This window comes from Diospyros lotus, chromosome 3, assembly GCF_014633365.1.
Source record: "Diospyros lotus cultivar Yz01 chromosome 3, ASM1463336v1, whole genome shotgun sequence".
NCBI classification, from domain to species: domain Eukaryota; kingdom Viridiplantae; phylum Streptophyta; class Magnoliopsida; order Ericales; family Ebenaceae; genus Diospyros; species Diospyros lotus.
The window spans coordinates 32,684,646-32,700,965 of record NC_068340.1 but is presented as its reverse complement, the minus strand read 5'-3'; the positions used below and the strand labels follow the sequence as shown (position 1 = coordinate 32,700,965).

At 38.6% G+C, this 16,320-nt stretch overlaps 1 protein-coding gene across 5 annotated transcripts; it reads right to left on the bottom strand.

The window, feature by feature from the left end:
* Window positions 1-314: 314 nt before the first annotated feature.
* Window positions 315-16,318, bottom strand: LOC127796798 (uncharacterized). Of its 5 annotated transcripts, none has more exons than XM_052329195.1 (11): window positions 16,301-16,317; window positions 15,390-15,667; window positions 15,156-15,229; window positions 6,589-6,669; window positions 5,566-5,658; window positions 4,945-5,064; window positions 4,415-4,486; window positions 3,059-3,136; window positions 1,855-2,052; window positions 1,112-1,275; window positions 315-574 (listed from the first exon to the last, which is right to left on the bottom strand). In XM_052329195.1, exons 2-9 carry the CDS (start codon window positions 15,499-15,501, stop codon window positions 1,861-1,863), a joined length of 822 nt encoding a protein of 273 aa, XP_052185155.1. In that variant the 5' UTR covers window positions 15,502-15,667; window positions 16,301-16,317; the 3' UTR covers window positions 315-574; window positions 1,112-1,275; window positions 1,855-1,860. The 5 variants fall into 5 exon arrangements, with proteins under 5 accessions (XP_052185155.1, XP_052185157.1, XP_052185156.1 ...); XM_052329197.1 differs by having other exon boundaries at window positions 1,117-1,275; XM_052329196.1 differs by having other exon boundaries at window positions 1,112-2,052; window positions 16,301-16,318.
* Between the last annotated feature and the right edge of the window lie 2 nt (window positions 16,319-16,320).

The window sequence follows — 16,320 nt, the reverse complement described above, 5'->3', positions numbered from 1 at the left end:
AGACACGAATTAAATAAGAGATAAAATACCATATTTAAAATAATATGGTCTATAGTCTTAAAATAATAACAATGCTTTCGTATTGATAAAAATAAATAAATAAATAAAATTAATTACATAAATTCTAAACATTAAACTACCTATATCTATAGTCTTTTTATACTAAGCCTTTTATACCATTTGCCCAATTTCTTTCCTCTTTTTCTGAGTATACCATTTGCCCAACTTCTTTTAGTTTTAAGATATTTGGTTCCAGAATATTCGAATTTAAAGAAATAATAAAAAAAATCCACTAGTTCTAGTTTAACTGTTGATAGGAAAACAAGGGGCAGCCGGTTCCTTGTATTCCGCCCTGGTAATAAAGCTCGAGGTCAAGGATGCTTAGCAAAATTAGATTTAGACCGAATAATTAACAGAAGAAATACATAATCAGATTAGGCTCACTCTTCTTCTACTATTCTTTTCTTTCTGCTCTTCTCCCATCTGCTCTGCACTGCAACCACTTGTCCAGCTTTATTGCATCTCGCAGAAAAAAGCCAAGTGGCTGTCTTTCTTCCAGGGAGGAACTCCAGCTCTGCGAGTTGGGACATATCAAATGAGGCTACAACTTAGAAGTAGAAAACTTTTTTATTAATGATCTTATATTGTTAATTATTTTTATTTATGATATTATTTTTTGTAAAATTTCTATAATTCAAATCCAAAGACAAAGAAATAAGATTTCTCAACAATTGTCAATATCCCATATCTATTTACAAGTTGAAAAATATACACAAGATCAACAATATCTCCAGGCAATTGAAATGTATGGTAAGTATCTGCAGTAACCGTGGTACAAAAAATGAACAAATAAATAAGATGCCACAAGAATGTATCACTGATCTTGGCAAATCTAAGTGCTTGATCATCATTTTTCCCTATTAATACATTGGTAGAAAGATTCATATTGTGATTTCATAAGCCAAAACTAGCTAGCTCTAAGTCCTTATTGAGAGTGACATATCTCAAATTATTTCTAGCTTCAAGGAATCTCAAAAAATATACTGTGCAACATATCTATGTTAACTAAAATGAAAAGAACAAGCTCTGCTTCTTTTGATTGGAAAAATACCTCACCACTGCACCCTATGCAAGGTAGTGATGAATTGGATGATAGCCGGAGTCATCCGCAAAGACATAGTCCTCGTGAATCAAATGCCAATTCTTCCCTCTTTATTTGCAGGTTCCAGTATGGTAATCCTTTACAGCAATTTCCCATTATACAAAAACAGCACACTATACAGAAATAGAAAATAATGACCGCAAGTTAGGATCTTTACAATCTATCCTACTGGATGGGAAGAAGGAAGCTGGGGTCAAGTGCCTGAACCTGAACACTGTTTACCCACATCGCTCATTTTGGTGGCGGGGGTGATGTCATCATCACATATGAATGGAAGCCTGAGAGTTTCTTCTGTATCATGTTCCTTACTTAAAACTCTAATGGTAATAATTGACATTATTATTTATGAAAATCATATCTGCTTGATTATTTGCGTTGTCATTTATGAATTATGAAAGCATCTTATCTGCTCGAGTATTTTCTAAGCAATTTTTGTGCTTTACTGTTTGCATAATTTGTAATTTATCAAAACAACTTATGTGATATCATGATCGCATACATTTTTATGGAAGTTTGAAATTTTTGTGCGAAGAAGTATTCCAGCATTTTTTGTGATTGCAAAGTCCCATTAAAGTTAGAAAGGGAATTTTTATTGGACAACTATGAGATTAACTTTGCTGAATGGCACAAAATGTTGGATAGTTAAAATACCATGCAAATATGAGCCTAACTAAGATGAGGTGGAGTGCTACCTGGGTTTAATCTTTTACAACACGAACAACTAAGCCACTGGGAGTCTGGAAAGTTTTGAGGTGACCTGAACCAATCAGATCACGGAGATGGAATCTCATATCTAATGGAGAAAGTCGGAGGCGCTTCTTCTCCAATGCAGACAACATCATCTCTTTGTATTTCCTACGGTTCAGGAAAGAGAGCAGTTCCTTGCGTCCCTAAAATAGAAAGTCAAAAGTACATTTGCTTACTAATGCTTTTGACAGGTAAAATCCAGAATAAATGTTTTATAAATGCTTATAACAGGCAATATACAAAATTTCAAAACTTTAAATGGCTTAAAACAATTCTAAGTTTCTAGTTTCAGAAAGACCATTGTGATCCAGATATAGGAACTTCTTCTATTATTCCAGTTTCACGCAGACTAACACGAACTACTTAAGAAAAAAATCCCTTTATTTTAATGTTTTCAATTAACGTTATTTTCAGAAGAAATACTATATTAGTTCAGGGAAATATTTTTCCACAAGTTCTCAGAATTTCCAAAGGAAAAAATGCCGATTTCCATGCTTCTAAAGGTCAAAGTTGTGTGTGAGCAACTGTACACCTTCATCAGATAGTGCCTAAGTTGTCGGAAGCCATAAAAAATCGAAACTTTTCAATCTTGTTTGCGTCCAAAAATTTTAAAATTTTAAAACACCACCAAGATTGTGAAGTTGACAACAAAAGCCTAGTCCCCAACTTACTTGAGGAAAAATTCATCTCCCCCAAAATAGAATCACAAAGCTTACAATACAGATTGAGAAAAAGCAGCTTTATCATTATCCAATGTCTCATCAACCTGCGGGGATGAGGCAACTATCTTATTCTCAACCCGATAGACTGGTGAAGAATTGAGCACAATTTATTTCAAATGAGCAATAAAAAATGTTTACCACTAGAGGAAAAACGTATTAGTGGAACAGCATAACATTCATAAAGCACAATGGAGACTCATGCCTCAGAAGACAAATTAAAAATTCCCCTTTCCTCCTGGCTCATCAAGGTGACAACTAAAGCTTGTAGAAGCCACTCAAAATTCACCTGGATTACTAGCATATCCTTGTGTCCGTCTTAAATGACACATTTTGTATGCCTCTCACCCAAGGTACCAGATAGGGACGTCATTGCATAGGTCCTTCCGTTGAGATATGAAGTATAGAAAATTCACAAGCAAGTATTTACCTGAGAGAGGCCCTTGAGTACTGAACCAATGTTTGGAATCGCAAACCAGTACATGTTTGGATCAATAAGTTGTCTGGTCTAGAAAGTAAACAAAAGCATTAGGAAAAAAGTTGATAATAGAAGACCATGAGAAAATATGACATACAATCCGAAAATACTAAAATTGCATAAAGCACTGACTGGCAAAGAGCAATGGAAGAATATGTTTAATTTATGAAGAGCAATGCAATTACTGCAAATTTTACAATATCAAGTTTACCAATTATGCTTGTGTACCTGTACTAAATAACAAGAGTATATAATCATGAAAAATGGCAATTTGCATGCATGTGTTGCGAGACAGAGACTTGTGGTGGCTTTTAACTGTAGGAAAATAATTAAAATCTCATCACATGGGGATAGCACATATGACAGATTGTATAGTTAGTTCTGCCAAAAAATTTAATTTTCATCTGTCTAGAAAAGAGGAAAGCTTCTGCAAGGTAACATCCTGCATGGGAAGGACTTTAAACAAATAAGCCCAAAATTGTTCACCCACTTGAAGATTGATTGGAAGTCAATATATGAATATCAGAGTTTCAGGTTTCCGCCTGCAATCAAACAACTTCATGTATGATTGAGTTAGACTTGAATTAGTTTAAAGCACAAAAATGGGGGCAGGCTGGATTTGAACATCTGTGTGGTTCTCCAGAGGAATAGGAATGGTCAGGATATAACTGGGTGCCCCGTCCCTGCATCCTTGTTCCTATACCTCTACCTGTATTAGTTAAATCCTCATCTCCATTCCCATCCCTATCAGATAATGGACATCCACCTAGACCTGTTAAACTTATAATAGAAAATAAAAAATTCTCTTTGGAATTTTCTATAACTGCAAAATCAAGAAAAATGAGTGTATTTAATTATCATCCCAATCAAGATCTGTATGATGTCTCCCAAGCATTTCAGTAACGATGTACCAACATCTAGCAAGACAGTGATTTGCAGGTTCAAGTAAGCATGAGGGCTTGGGTTGTGGGTTCGAACTAGGCAGGGTTGAAAATATTTCACTTTCACAGCTGATTTTTTTTTTTGGTGCTTAATTGATCTGACCCACAGCCCATCAGTAGTTTTTATCCATTTCTTGAGTTTTTACATAAATTTATGTGAACTTTATCTTGCACAACATTCCTATTGCATGTATGTTAAAATGTGATCTTTCTCATTGTGGTTTGTTACATGACAAAAGGCTATTTGATTGCCCCCCACGCCATTTATGAAGTTTACATGCCATACATGCTTCAAACAACCACTAATTCAATTAAAAAATAAGAATTTCAAGTGTATTTTTTCTATATGAACTTCAAGTATACTTACAAGGAGGCCAGCATTGATTAAGAGAGAGATGTCTTGATCTTTCACGTTTCCCCCTGATGACAGAAGTGAACACTGCAACATGGCAAAAAGTGGCCAAACTGGGAATAAATGAGTGAGGAAATAAATTTCAAGTAGCAGAGCTTAAGAACGAGAAATTGATTCTTCCTACGATTTTAACCCCTCTAAAATTTTAAGATAACTTTCTGTTCCCAGCTATGTCAATGCAAGTTCAGCAACTAAAGCAACTGCAATTAAATGTTCATTAATAATCCACTTGCACACTACAAGAAGATGGCAGAAAGCATTACACTAGATAGAGCGGGTTACAGGATTCAACAGTCAAAATGAAATTTTTGTATATCAAAGGCAGATTGCTAAGTATTTAAAGTTCCAACCATATGAATATATTTACAAGATGAAGATAAAAAATAAAATTGCATTACTCTGCTGCATTTCAACAGCACTATACTACTTATCAAAAAGAAGATTTTTCTATGTTCTTATTTATGGCATGATCTAAAATTACTCACAAGTTCTTCATGTCCAATGCTAGGATCCAGCTTGAATGGAATGACATGCACTTTGAACCACTCAAAAACTGCAAGAACATCTTGCTTCTTTGCTTCCACTCGTTTGATAATATTCTCAGCCTAAAGTCAAATGTTACACACAAGAAATATTGTTAATGGACCTCTTCTTTTATTATTATTATTATTATTATTATTATTATCTGGAGTAGAACAACATTAGCACAAAGATAGAGAGGATTTAGCCCATTATAGCAACAAGGAGGATCTCCTTGCTTGTATAAAAATAAGGGAGATTCCTGCAATTTAACCAATGAAACTAAGCAAAACAATCATCAAACCAGAAAGCCATCAGAATGTACATATGTCCATAATGATGATCAATTTCACCATCTTGGAATTTGGAACCAAAATCATTCCCTACAATCACAGAATCAGAGACTAAATATATATGCATAAACAGCCACTACAATCCTATTCCTACAAACAAACAAATACATTGATAAGTGTTCACCGTAGTGGAACTGAAATCATACTTTACGCATATTTTACCTACAAAAGTTGATGAAAATCATAGGAAAACATAACAATTTGAATTCATTTGATATAAATAAAAGAAAAAACCTGATTCAAATAGTCATCCATAAACATTATGGCATGATCATCTTGTCCAGTGTTCAGTTTGAATATTCGCAGAACTTTCTCCCTCCTGAATGTCTGCCCCAAGAATAGATTAAAATTAAAACATGTCCCCATCAATGATAAGAATTCTACCAAACAAAACTGGCACACCAGGAAAGGAGCTGAAAACTTAATAGGCCCATTTAGTTGTGGAAAATGTTTTTTAGTTTTTCATCTCCAATTTAAATCTCGAAATTTCAGCTTCATAGAAAATTTGAAAAACACATTCAAATGTTAGAAGTATAGAAAACTAATTTCCAAACTAGAATAGGAAAGTGTGTTAAAAAAAGAAAAAGAGCTAGAGGTTTTTATTTTGTATAATTTGTGTTAAAGAAGAGGATGGAGATGATTTAGGAATTGTGGAAAGCCACAATTTTTAGATTTCCATATTAATAAGGAAAATTTGAAAAACTCATTTTAAGAGTTTTCCATGTCCAGTTGAATTTTGGAGAATCGCATTATGCAAATCTCCATTTTTTATTTGACAAGTTTTCTAATTTTCCATTTTTTATGGAGTAATTTTCTGGAATATTTGGGCTCTTTTCCATAACTAAACAGCCCTAGTAAACTCTTTTTTTTTTTTTTGTTCCCATGAATGATGAACGTAGGAGGTGAATTTGAAAAAATTATCAGCCATAAGTTGAGATGGCATCTGTGCATATACAACTCAATGAAGCTTCAACTTAATTATTTTATCAGCTATGATCCAGGTAAATTCTACAGCATTTGAGTATGTACTTCATAACCATGAGATTATTCTGTGCAAACAAATTAATACACCTGGAAAAGGTTTCTACCAAGTATAAATCTCAAGACCATTAGACTCTTTCAGATAAATATTCAATGTGATTTTAACTTCAGATCCATTTTTTACTTTTTTTCTTGGCAGTGGTGGTGGTTTTTTTTTGGGGGGTGGGGGTGGGGGTAGGCATATAACAGCAATTTAAAGTGACGTGGTCAACAGACCTCTAGTTCCCTATCCACCTGTGTTCTGTCCTTTATGCTGCTATATAATTGAGAACGCAGAATAAAAGGCTGAATTGAGACCTGAAAAACAGCAATAAAAGCAATGAATGCTCCACATTGAGAATAAATTAGCATCAGTTCAGAATAGCACATGAGTGGTGCATCTTTAGAGGAAAGAAGGAATGGAGGATTGACAGGAGAGCAAAGGTTAAATTAGCAAAACCAAGAAAGCAGGTACATGCTTATACAAAGGACTCATCAGCATTGCATGCAAAAAAGGAATTCTCCCCCTTCTTTACTAGCATTCAGGAAGCTAAATTTCCTAATCACGAGCTAGAACACAATGCGCAAGACATTTCCAAAATGCCATCATGATGGCAGGGGAAAAGGGGTGGGGGAGGGAGAAAAAGGGGGGGGGGGGGGGGGGGGACTTGATTTAAGTACATAAAACACATAATCAACTGTGGCAGTTATAAATTTAAATAGCATGTCATGATCTAGAGGGGGAGGTATATCGTGCAAGGGGGGGGGGGGATTACATGTGCGGGTAGTTAGAAGCTGTTGGCTAATTCTAGAAAGGGTAGTAATGTAAATAAGGCTGTATGGTTGGCAGGAACTTGCTCGCGGGATCTAGTATATAAGGACCCGTTTCCCATGTAATAAGCATCGAGAATTTGAATTTGAATCTTATTAAATTTCTCCCTCATTGTAGTTCTCTCTCTCTCCCTCTCAATTCTCTCATTTCCCTCCCTTTCCTTCTATCGATTTCTCTTATTCTCTAGAATTCTCTATTAAATTCTTGAGAATTATTGTCAGATAGCAAGTCCGAGCCGAGGAAATTCTGCAAGATCAACAATGGCGAAAGGCACGAAGATGAAGAACCTGGAGTCACAAGTGCAACAATTCCACTCCACGGTCATCGATCTGCAGGCCCGAGTGGAATTGTTGGAGATTGGATCCAATCGCAACCATGAAGCAATCATGGCGATGGATCGGAAGTTGGATTCCTCTTTGGGGGGCTTGGAGAGAAGGTTGGATGGGATCAGAGATGAAGTAGGGGCTCAAATCAGGGATCAACTGTAGAACTTCATGGTTATATTCACCCACCAAAATCAGGTAAGCCTGTCACTTGATTTCCCTCATAGAGAAAGAACAGATATGGTCCTCATCGGCCTTGGAGTAAGGAATGCGAATGTAGGGCCCTCTGAAACTGAGGTGATCCTGAGAGGAAGAGAGGATACGGAAGTGGATCAAAGGCGAGAGGGACCGGCTAGCCCCAATCAGCCGGGGTTTCCTATGCCCAAACTGGAGATACCCTTGTTTGATGGAAGTAATCCCAGATAATGAGTAAGAAGATGTGAACGTATGTTTGGTTGGTACAATGTACTTGAGGGGCATAGAGTAGCTTTGGCAGCTGCTTACCTCAATGATATCGGGGATGCCTGGTATCAAGGGTGGTTGAAGGTAAGAGGAGAGTGCATGTGGAATGAATTTGCTGACAAGTTATGTGAGAGGTTCAGAGAGAGGAACATAACGGATGGCATAGAGGAGTTTAATAAACTCAAACAAGAGGAAGGGGAATAGGCCTATCAGGCTCGATTTGAGGAGTTGAGATCTGTTATGGTCAATATAAATCCCCATCTCTTTGAAGCCTATTTCGTTTCTAGTTTTTTGAGTAGACTTAGTGAAGAGCTTAAGCCTATGGTCAAGATGTTGCACTTGAAAAAGGTAGAGCAGGTAGCTAAGGGTGCGAGGTTGCAATAGATTATGGTGAAAGCCATAATGAAGAAACAGACGAAACAGAACATGGGAATGAGCATAGGATTTGCACCTCCAGCAAGTAAGGGTTTTGGTAAGGAAATGATGAGGTTCAATTCTGGGCAAAAGGGGATGATTATACTTGCAATTGCTCACTCTTCAGTAGGTCAGAATGGGAAGTTGATAGAGCAAAGGAGGCAAGTAGGTGTCACGACCCTAGGGGTAATCTTGTAAGTACTTACCTCTTATAGACTATTGGGGGGAGGGGGGTTAGAAGGCAGAAAGAACAGTTGTAACAGCTAGAGTAGGTTGTTAAGCGGTTAGAGGAAATCGTTGTATGGCTAGAAGCCCTCTTAATAAGAGACCTACAGCACATAGGAGGAATTACCGATTTATTGAATGAATAAACTTCCTCCCTCTCTCTCTCTCTCTCTCTCGTTCTACAATCGGTATTACCGAATTGACAACCCTAATTCAAGGGCTTGACAATTGTGGTATCAGAGTCAACCCCATGTCTCCCAGTTGTAATTGTGTGGTGACAAAGGTGACGTCGACATTGCAGTGTTCGTCCAGGACTAGCTGTGGCTAGTGCACAGCTAGTCGTCGTGGGCGTCGAGACAGCAGAGCGTGGTGGTATGTTATGGTCCACTATAATGTATGGGACTTGTCCCACATCGAAAGTTTAGAATCTTGATATGGGGTTTATAATCTCTTGGGCACCTTCCCCTTGACAGCTAGCTTTTTAGGGTGAGTTCTACCCAAGGGTTATAACAACAGAGTTATGTTTCAAGTGCGGTGACTAGACTTTCCAAGGCACCAATGCAACAGACAATTGCTCTTGCTGGAAGGAGAGGATGGAGTATGGGAAGAAGAAGAGAATACACTTGAGGCAATGGAGTTAGAAGGGGAGGACAATGGGGAAATATCACTACATACCCTAAAAGGACTGACCAACAACAAGGTCATTAAGGTAGAGAGTAAGGTACAGGAAGGGAGTCTGATGATTTTAATTGATAGTGGGAGTACCCATAGTTTTTGGATGAGAGCACTACTAAGAAGCTTCATTGTAGGTTTACAGGGACCCAACCATTGACAGTGATTGTTGCCAATGACAACAAGGTGCTAAGCAAGTCAGTTTGCACAGGATTTTGTTGGGAAATGAAAGGAGAATTATTCGAGGCTAATCTAAGGCTGCTTAAACTAGGGGGCTATGATCCGGTGCTAGGAGTAGATTGGATGAAAAACATGAGCCCTGTCAGCTTTGATTTTAACAAGATGGAAGTGACTTGAGAGAAAGAGGAAAGGAGATTGACTCTCATTGGGAGTAAGGAGGTAGGGACATGCAAGATAATTACTGGAACGAGACTCTAGAGACTATTTAAGAGCAAATGGGCACAAGTTGCCCAGCTATTCTCTATTCAAGTGGTGGAGGAGACAGAAGGAGAAGGGGAGAAAGAAGGGAAACTACAGTTGACATTTTCTGCACCGGATCAGAGTAATTGGGAGGTACATGACTTACATAAACTTAATATGCTTTTAGCTGACTACAAGCACCTATTTGTAGAACCTAATACCTTGCCTCCCAAACAAACCCTTGATCACTCTATAAATCTCAAACCCAACTCAGAACCAGTCAACATTAGATCCTATAGATACCTTCCCCACCAAAAACTGAAATTGAAAAAATGGTTAAGGAAATGCTACACAAATCCTTAATCAGACCAAGCCAAAGTTCCACTTGTTAAGAAAAATGATGGTTCATGGCGCTTTTGTGTTGACTATCGTCAATTCAATGCCTTGACCGTAAAAGACAAGTTTCCCGTTCCCATAATTGAAGACCTCCCTGATGAACTAAAAAATGCTACTATCTTCTCTAAGCTAGACCTACGTTCATGGTATCATCAAATTCGCATGAATCCTGATGATATCCACAAAACGGCCTTTAGAACCCATCACGACCATTATTAATTCTTGGTGATGCCACTTGAGCTCACCAATGCCCTAGCCACTTTTCAATCACTAATGAACCAAATCTTTGAGCCCTTCTTATGCAAATTCATTCTAATTTTCTTTGATGACATCTTGATTTACAACCAAACCCTTAGCCAACACTTACAGCACCTAAAGACTACATTTGAGGTTCTCAAGTCCAACCAATTGTATATTAAGAAGTCTAAATGTGCCTTTGGTCAGAAGCAAGTTGAGTATATTGGGCATGTAATCTCGAGTGCAGGGGTAAGCATAGATCCCACAAAGGTGGCAGTAATGGTTGCTTGCCTAAGGCCTGCTAACATTAAGGCTTTAAGGAGTTTCTTGGGGCTAACAGGATACTATCGGAGATTCGTGAAGAATTATGGGATCATAAGTCAACCCTTAACAGAGTTACTAAATAATGATGGCTTCAAATGGAATACAGAGGCAGAAAAGGCATTTGAATAGCTAAAGGAAGCCATGAGCCCCAGTGCTGGGTTTACCTAATTTTAGTAAGCTCTTTATATTAGAAACTGAGCTTGCGGTGTGGGGATTGGGGCAGTATTAATGCAAGAAGGGAGACAGGGGCCTATCTTAGTCAAGTTTTGTCCCCAAGACATTTGGGACTTAGCATATACGAGAAGGAGTTACTGGTAGTGGTGATGGTTGTGGAAAAATGGAGGCACTATTTGGAAGGGGGTCAGTTCATAATTAGAATTGACCATGAAAACTTGAAGTTTAAAAGCTCCACACACACCTACAAAGAAAGGGTATGGCTAAGCTTATGGGCTTGGACTACATCATTCAGTATAGAAAGGGAAGAGAAAATGTGGTTGCAGATACCCTGTCCAGGTGTACAAAAGAGGGACAAGTGGCTGCCATTATTGTTATTGTGCCAGACTGGTATCAGGAAGTGGAGGCCAACTATGAAGGAGATGAAAAGATGAGGGAGTTGCTGGAACAACTGATATTGAACCCCAATGAGAGACTCGGATATATGCTGAACCATGGGATTGTAAGGTACAAAAGGAGGTTAGTGATTAGTAGTTATGAGGAGTTAAGGAAGAAAATCCTAAGTTCCCTTCATGAATCTCCTTTGGGAGGTCATTCGGGTATTCTAAATACATACCACAAGGTGAAGCAAATTTTTCATTGGCCTCAGCTCAAAAGGTATGTCACTGAATTTGTGATGGCCTGTGATACTTGTAAGCAATGCAAGTATGAGACTATAGCTCAGCGGGGCTTGTTATAGCCTTTACCCATTCCCACACAAGCTTGGGAGAGTGTAGTGTAACTATGGACTTTATTGAGAGCTTACCTAAATTAAAAGGGAGGGATTGTATTCTGGTAGTGGTAGATCAATTCAACAAATTTGCACACTTCCTTAGTCTCACTCATCCTTACACTGCCCAAGAAGTGGCTAGGGTTTTCTTGGATTAGGTGGTGAAGCTACATGAAAGGCAATAATCTCAAATAGAGATAAGATGTCCAGGAGTTGATGAAGTCCTTGAGAGTGAAGCTCAAGATGTCCACAGCCTACCATACTCAGACGGATGGCCAGACTGAACGAGTCAATTAGTGTGTGGAGAGTTATTTGTAGTGCCTATGTTTCTTGCACCCTAAGGGGTGGCATAAGGTGGCTCTCACTTGCACAATGGTGGTATAATTCCAGCCACCATACATCAATTAAGAGGTCACCTTTTGAGGCCCTATTCGGTTACAAACCTCCACTACTCCCAACTGTAGGAGAACATACCACAGTAGCAATAGTGGAAGCATACTTAGAGAAGAGGCAAAGGGTGTTATAGCAACTGAAGGAGGAGCTAGCCTTGGCTCAGAACCGCATGAAGCAGTATGTAGATCATAAGAGGCATAGTTATCAAAGGCTCGCCTAGGCACGAGGCGCCTTAAGGCGCCAGTTTGGCGCCTCGCCTAGGCCGAGGCGAGGCGGTTTTGGCGAGGCCCTCGCCTTGCGCGCCTAGGCGCTGGGGCGTGAGGCGCGCCTCATGAAATTGAGGTCTTCTACTAAATCTTGCAACCCAATCGCGCTTGCCTCTCCTCTCCAGCTCACTACTCGCTCCTCACTCCTCTCGACTATAGCATCTGCTGCGCTTGCCTCTCCTCTCCAGCTCGCTGCTCGCTCGCCCGATCTTCCTCTTCCTCTCTAACCCCAGCCGCGCCTGCCTCCTCTCTTCCTCTTCTCTCCAGCTCGCCCTCGCCCGATCTTCTTCTTCTTCTCCTCTCCAGCTGCGACCCCCTCCTCTCTTCCTCTCCAGCTCGCCCCGATCTTCCTCTTCCTCTCTAGCCCCAGCCCCGCCTGCCTCCTCTCTTCCTCTTCTCTCCAGCTCGCCCTCGCCCGATCTTCTTCTTCCTTTCCTCTCCTCTCCAGTTGCGACCCCCTCCTCTCTTCCTCTCCAGCTCGCCCGATCTTCCTCTTCCTCTCTAGCCCCAGCCGTGCCTGCCTCCTCTCTTCCTCTCCTCTCCAGCTCGCTGCTTGCTAAATCTTCCTCTTATTCTCTAGCCCTAGCCGCGCCTGCCTCCTCTCTTCTCCAGCTTCCTCTCCTCTCCAGTCGTGACCCCTTGATCTTCCTCTTCCTTTCCTCTCCACTCTCCAGCAGCGCCTGCCTCCTCTCCAGTCTCCAACCGCGCCCTCTTCTTCTATTCTCCTCTGCCGAGTCTGCCCATGATCTTCTCCTCTCTTCCTCACCTCTCTTCTCATCTACTCTTGAGCTCTTCAAGTTGAAGCTGCTAAGGACCTAAGGCTGCCCACGTCTTCTCCTATATTCATAATTTCATATTGTAAGTTCTTTACTTGTATTTTATTTGTTTATTTCTTGCATTTTTGCCTAATTTATTTTGCTGGCAGCTAGTTGCTGAAATTTGCTTTAAGTCTTTATAGTTTATTTCTTTCATTAGGAGAATTTTGTAGAAATTGGAACTGTGTTGCAACAGCCCAATAAATGTCGTCAACAACCCAATAGTTTATTTCTATCATTAGGGGTGATTGAAGGGGATGATGAAGATATTGACCTTGATGTTGATGATCTCCTTGATGATGATTGATTAAAAAACTTCTTTATATTGATTATGGACTTGTAGTGTTTATGTGTTTGTTTAGAATTTTGCATTATAATTGGTACTTGGTAAAGTTTGAGACTTTAAGTTTGAACTTTGATGATGTTTCTAGTTTAGAATTTGCATGATGAATGAATTAACTTTGATGTTGTTAGTTTATAGAATTTGAAGATAATGAATCATGAATGATATGAATGTGTTATTATTGATAATTTGATAGTTGTTTATGATTTTACAAGATTTTGAGTTTTTTTCCTAAAAAGTGCGCCTCGCTTCGCAAAGGCACGCCTCGCCTCGTGCGCCTCGCACCTCAGGTTCCAGGACCTTTTGCGCCTTGCGCCTTTCAGAACTATGGTAAGAGGAGTGAAAGGGAGTTCGAGGAGGGGGAAAGGGTGTATTTGAAGCTCCGACCAGCTCATCTGAAGGCCATTGCTTGTTGCCAAGGTTGGGAAGGTGGCATATAAGTTGTAGCTACTTGAGGAGTCAAGAATCCATCCGGTTTTTCACGTATCTTTACTTAGGAGATCTGTGGGAACACAGCAAGTGGCCTTTAGCCTACCCCAATTGTCTAAGGATGCAAATACCATAGCAGAGCCTAGTTCAATTTTAGACTGGAGGGTCTTGTACAAGTATGGAGCACCTCTCATACAAGTGCTAGTGAAATGGTCCAATCTTCACCAAGATAACAACATTTGGGAATATTTGCCTAATTTACTTGGGCAGTTTCTGCAAGCAACTAGCCTCCTTAGCATTCTTGAGGACAAGAAATGACTCAAGCAGGGGAGAATTTGTCATGATCTAGAGGCAGAGATATATAATGCTAGGGCAAGGGTTACACATGCGGGTAGTTAGAAGCTGTTAGCTAATTCTAGAAAGGGCAGTAACGTAAATAAGGTTGTATGGTTGGCAGGAACTTGCTTGCAAGATCCAGTATATAAGGACCCATTTCCCATGTAATAAGGATCGAGAATTTGAATTTGAATCTCATTGAATTTATCCCTCATTCTAGTTCTCTCTTTCTCTCTCTATTCTCTCATTTCCCTCTCTTTCCTTCTATCGATTTCTCTTATTCTCTAGAATTCTCTATTGAATTCTTGAGAATTATTGTCAGATTTTCGAGGATTTGACATAACACTAGTGGATGGTGCTTGACCAAACATCTTAGGAGGGAGCATGGCGAGTTTTCCTCAATGCATGTATAGCTAGCCTAAGAAGAGTTTGATGGAAGGTTAAAATAATTGGTCTAACAAAAACAACAAAATATACCAATTGGTATCTAAGGCCCCGTTTAGTTTTAAGAAAATATTTTTTAGTTTACAAATCCAAATTTACAACTAAACATGCCCTAACATTTTATGTTTCAAGAAGCCACAATATTAATTTTCAAAAAAGTTAGAGAACATCAAAAGTGATGTTGTCCAATTCATAGTATAAAGTTGAAAAATTAGAAAATTGAGTTTTATATTTTCTATTTTCTAATGGGAGGTTAAATCATTCAACAGAAAATTAGAGTTATAAAATATAAAATGTTTTCTACAACTGAACAGGCCTAAGAATTTCAAAACAAAATATACTGGGACTGCATGAGTTCAAAGAACAAATCACAATAAATTCATTCACACTCAGCTTTAAATTTCCGTTAGACCATAAGCTGCACTGTTGGATGTACTCACTCTTATGCATCGAAATAGGTAGTACGTTTGTGCGTAATCATGGCGGAAGCAACAAGAAGCATATATTAAATAAAAAATACCGAAACCAACCTTGTCGATACGAGGAAATTGAGCACGCATTATGCGAAGAGCGACCAAAGTATCGCTAAAAATCAAATTCTCCTCTGCAAAAAGATAAAAAGTAAACTCAATTCAAAATTCACCTAACTGAACATTCAAGTAGAAAAAACGCAAAAAGTAAATGAAGTTAAGCAAAATCAAATTCGCAAAGCATTCTAACGGTCACTGTTAAGAAGATTGTTGAGACACAGAGAGAGAATAGACCAAGCGAGAGAGTTTGATGAGAGCATTCTTCGGTTCCGGAAACTGTCTCTTCTTCCTCTCTTGGCCGTTTCTTGGCGTTGCCTACTTTTGATGATGAGGCAGCCTCTTCCATACTGTTTCCCGTCTTATTGATTGATCGATGGATCGATCGCTTTCGAATCTCGATTTTGTTTGACAAGACACAATTTCTCCACTTCTCGTTATCGACCTGGTTTCAGCAGCTTGTGCTTGTCCGGTAACCACGCGAACCGCGACGGTACATATAATGAACTATCCTTCTAAATTTACATACAATGGGTTAATTGGCCGTTCATAAACCTTCTTGTTTCAAAATTCGTTTAAATTAATCATGATGACGGCCAATTTTAGCCCTTGAAAGAAAATTGCGTAAATAATAAAAATATGTAAATTTGCACGACGTCTCTATAGTTTTCTTTATTGCACTACTTCTTTATAGTTTTCTTTAATTATGTTAACCCACCCTCTTTGCATTCTATCTCATGATTAAAATGAACTAATTGAAGTTCGGTATAAAGAGAGTTTTATTTCTATATATCTAAGGCTAAAGAAGTGAAGGGTTATAAATAAAAAGTTAAAAAGATTTTTATAATTTTATTTAAGTTCATTTAAATTTTTCGTAGTTTTGATTATTCTAATTATGTCCTATTAAATTACTTTAACTTATATATTTTAAATTTAAGATTAAATACAATTTATTTAGACTATTAATTAATTTAACAAAGGAGGTCTATATAAATAATAAAAAAAAAAGAACTTGAAACTTTTTAAGGAGCATGTGCAATGCGCACGTCTGCAAGAATTTGACTGACAGGATATTAGTGTAAGTTTCAGAATGTGGTGGGTGCATGTTTCAATTTAGTAAGATTCTAGGGGCCCCGGGTCTAATTTACCTTCAAAAAGTACTGCACAG